Source organism: Gopherus evgoodei, chromosome 8, assembly GCF_007399415.2.
Source record: "Gopherus evgoodei ecotype Sinaloan lineage chromosome 8, rGopEvg1_v1.p, whole genome shotgun sequence".
Lineage (NCBI taxonomy): Eukaryota > Metazoa > Chordata > Testudines > Testudinidae > Gopherus > Gopherus evgoodei.
In genome coordinates this window covers 22360425-22364100 of record NC_044329.1, presented here as the reverse complement: position 1 = coordinate 22364100, position 3676 = coordinate 22360425, and the positions used below count along the sequence as shown (strand labels likewise).

The 3676-nt window shown below is 41.6% G+C and overlaps 1 protein-coding gene across 1 annotated transcript; it reads left to right on the top strand.

Moving 5' to 3' along the window:
* The first annotated feature begins 402 nt into the window (after positions 1-402).
* LOC115656734 (toll-like receptor 13) lies at positions 403-3676 on the top strand. Its single transcript, XM_030573841.1, has one exon. It carries the CDS (start codon positions 468-470, stop codon positions 3327-3329), a length of 2862 nt encoding a protein of 953 aa, XP_030429701.1. The 5' UTR covers positions 403-467; the 3' UTR covers positions 3330-3676.

Sequence of the window (3676 nt, the reverse complement as noted above, 5' to 3'; positions counted from 1 at the left end):
AGAAGGGAAAAGCTGGATGCTTAGATGTCTACAGGTATGTCCCTGATTTACAGGAGCGATTGGGGTTTTAAACATCTGAGTGACCTAAATTGCAAAATCGAGCCCTGGTGAAGACCTGGATGAAATTACAGCCTTTCTGCACACTTACCCATTGTGCACATGCCTGAGTGTTTTATGCAGACCATAACAGGTGCTCACATACTCACTGCACCATCCTTTGAAAATTTGGCTCTTTAATTTTTAATTCTTCAGTAGGATGAGATGTAAAGCAACTAACTCCAGCTCTTCAGAAAATAGAGATCTCAATATTTTATTAATAGTGATATGAAATGCAAGGATATTTCTCTTCCTCATTTGAAGACTTTTCCTGATTACACAAGAGAACTAATTTTATTTTCAGCTCTCTTCTCACTACTACAACTCCTCTTGGTTTTGAACTAAAGGAGCTCCGCTCAGGAGTTAGAGAGATGTTGTTCCTGCAGCTTTTCTCTGCCTTGATTTTCTTCAGTCAAGGCCAAGGAGTGGCTCCTTACTCACTGCAGAACTGTATGGTCCATGGAAAGTGGAGCAAAATGATAAAGGTGCTGTGCTATCATCAGAATTTGTTGCAAGTCCCATGTCATCTTCCCTGGAATGTAAGCAGCTTAGATCTGTCTGAGAATCGGATTGCAAGCCTGAGGCAGAGTGACTTCAGCAAACTGAATCTGTTACAATTCTTGAATGTTTCTCAGAACCAAATTCATCTAATTGAAGGAGGCACTTTTACTCACACAAGTAGCCTAAAGATCTTGAACCTCACTTCAAACCAGCTGAGAGTTCTTTCCAGCTCTATGTTTGATGGGCTGGGAAACCTTACAATCTTGCTACTTAGGAAAAATAATATTGACAGGATTGAGCCATCTGCCTTTGCCCACCTGATGAAGTTAAAGGTAATTGATTTATCATCAAACAAGTTACATTCTCTGAATGCTTTGGATGTTGTGTTTAAGGTAAAATCTTTGGAAGAGCTGCACATAAGAGAGAACAATATAACAAATTTCACGACCAAAGATATTGTTAATGTGCCCATGTGGCTTCGTGAACTGGATGCATCCCATAACCCAAACTCTTTCATTGATGTTGCAACCGATGCTTTGTATAGACTTCTTTCACTGGATTTATCTTTCTCTGGCACCCATAGCCACATTACATGGATTATACAAGACCCTTGTTTCCTGAAAGGGTTAAAGAGATTATATTTAGGAGGGATATTTATGACATCACTAGATATATTGGCGGTGGTCCAAAAACTGAATTGTTCTTTGCTAGAGGAGATCCACCTAAATGAGTTGAACTTGACTGATTCTGACAAGCTCATAGAAAAGGTATGCCTTTGGCACCGAAATGTCAAGACTCTTAATTTACAAGGCAATAAATTTGAAAGCATTAAAGGAATTGTCTTTGAAAACTGCACTCATCTATGGCATTTGGATCTATCACACAACAGGTTAAAAGTGGTGCCATGTATATCTTTTCAGCCCCTGAATTCTTTACAGAGTCTTTCCTTGGCAAACAATGAGTTCACTGCAGTACCAGATGCAACTTCGAATATAATGTCTCTGAAAAGTTTGGATCTCAGCTTTAACCAAATTAGGAAAATTGTCCCAAATGATTTTGCCAATCTAAAGAACCTGGAGCACCTCACTCTAACTGGAAACAGAATCACTACGATCAGCTCAGATTTGTTTCGGGATCTACACAATTTGTTGGAATTAAATTTGGGAATGAACCTTCTTTTGGAAATCTCACGACCTTTTTCAGATAGTTTAGGGAAATTGGAAAAAATGGAACTAGCGGGAAATAAGATGAGCTCCATCAAGAAAGAAACTTTTAGGAATCTGACTTCTCTGCAGTTTCTCAGCCTGCTGGACAACCAAATTAGCACAATAGAACCTGGAGCCTTTGAAGGTCTGAGGCAGCTGCAGACACTGCTTCTTGGCACAAATAAGATCACCAAGGAAACTTTGCAGAAAGGCATCTTCCAGGGAGTAAACTCACTGGTTGACCTTCAGCTTTTTGAAAATTACATCTCCTATGAGACATCTGGAGCACTTGACAACCCTCCCTTCATTCTCCTGAAGTCCTTAAAATACCTCTCTCTGAACAGCCAACGTGACAAAGGGCTTCTGAATTTCCCGTCTAACTTCTTGCAGGGGTTGGCATCAATAGTGAGAATCCATGCAGGCAACTTACCCATCACTGATTTGGATCCAGCCACCTTTAGTTACACCCCTATGCTCCAAGAACTGGATTTGAGCAGCAATCCTATCAATCCCATTAGCCCAGCTCTGCTCCAGCCTGGACCGAAGCTGAGAGAGCTACATCTCAATACAATAGGGCTGCAGTCTCTTGATTTTGTTCTCCATGTAAACTTTTCTGAGCTGGCCATACTCAGGGTGTCTGGAAACAAACTAAATGTAATTGAACTTAAACACATAAGGGCTTTGCCTTACCTTACTTTTTTGGATCTTAGACAAAATCCTTTTACTTGTTCTTGCGATAACCAAATGTTCCTCAGTTGGTCTCTTCATGACTTAAAAACTCAAGTGCTCTATTTCTACGAGTACACCTGTGCTTTCCCACTTGCCAGTAAGGGAAGGAAACTTTGGGCCTTCCACACTTCCTCCTGCACAGTCAACCATGAGTTTATCTTGTTTGTTACAAATACAACCACAATTATTTTGCTGATGATAGTATGCATCTGTTTTCGCTGGAGGTGGCAAGGGATTTATGCTTACCACCTGCTACTTGCCTATGTTCATGACAAGAGGTATAAAAGAATGAGGCAACATACAAAATATGACTATGACGCGTTTGTCTCCTACAACACGCATGACCGGGAGTGGGTGATCAATGAGCTCCTTCCCACACTGGAAGACAAATACCACTGGAGGCTATGTCTGCACTACCGTGACTTTGAACCAGGGAAGTGCATCCTGAAGAACATTGTGGAAAACATCTATGCCAGCAGGAAGACCATTTGTGTCATAACCCACCAGTACCTGGAAAGTGAGTGGTGCTCTAAGGAGATCCAGGTGGCCAGTTTTCGCCTCTTTGATGAACACAAGGATGTCTTGATTCTGATTTTCCTGGAACACATCCCCAGTGATAGTCTATCATCCTACCACAGAATGAGAAAGCTGGTTAAGAAGAAAACATACCTCATGTGGCCCCAGGAGGAGATGGAGATTCCGCTGTTTTGGCATAAACTCAACATGGCTTTGAAGACAAGTGAGGGGAAAGATGATGAAGATCCTATTTTGTCTGGGATCATTCCAGATGAAGATTAGTAAAGACAGTGGTCTGCGGTGACTCTCTCTGTCTGCTTATGACATTTCTGATGGGGCCATCTCTGCAATTTCTAGATATCAGCCTGGATATTGAAGACATTAATGTCCAGTATTTAAAATTATTTGGCTTCCCTTCACAGCAGGGGACTGTGACAGTGGCACTTGCATTACAGAGAGGTCAGTACTAAAACCACCTGCAAGTTGCCAGGCCACAGTTGAGGCTTATAGACTGGCCTAGTGACTGCATGTGTGTGTGAAGCTTGCATTGATACTATGTGTTCTTGTACCTCTTCTGTGGCTAAACAGAAGCTTTGAGTCTGCAGGGCCATCAAGCTTAACTTGCTGAA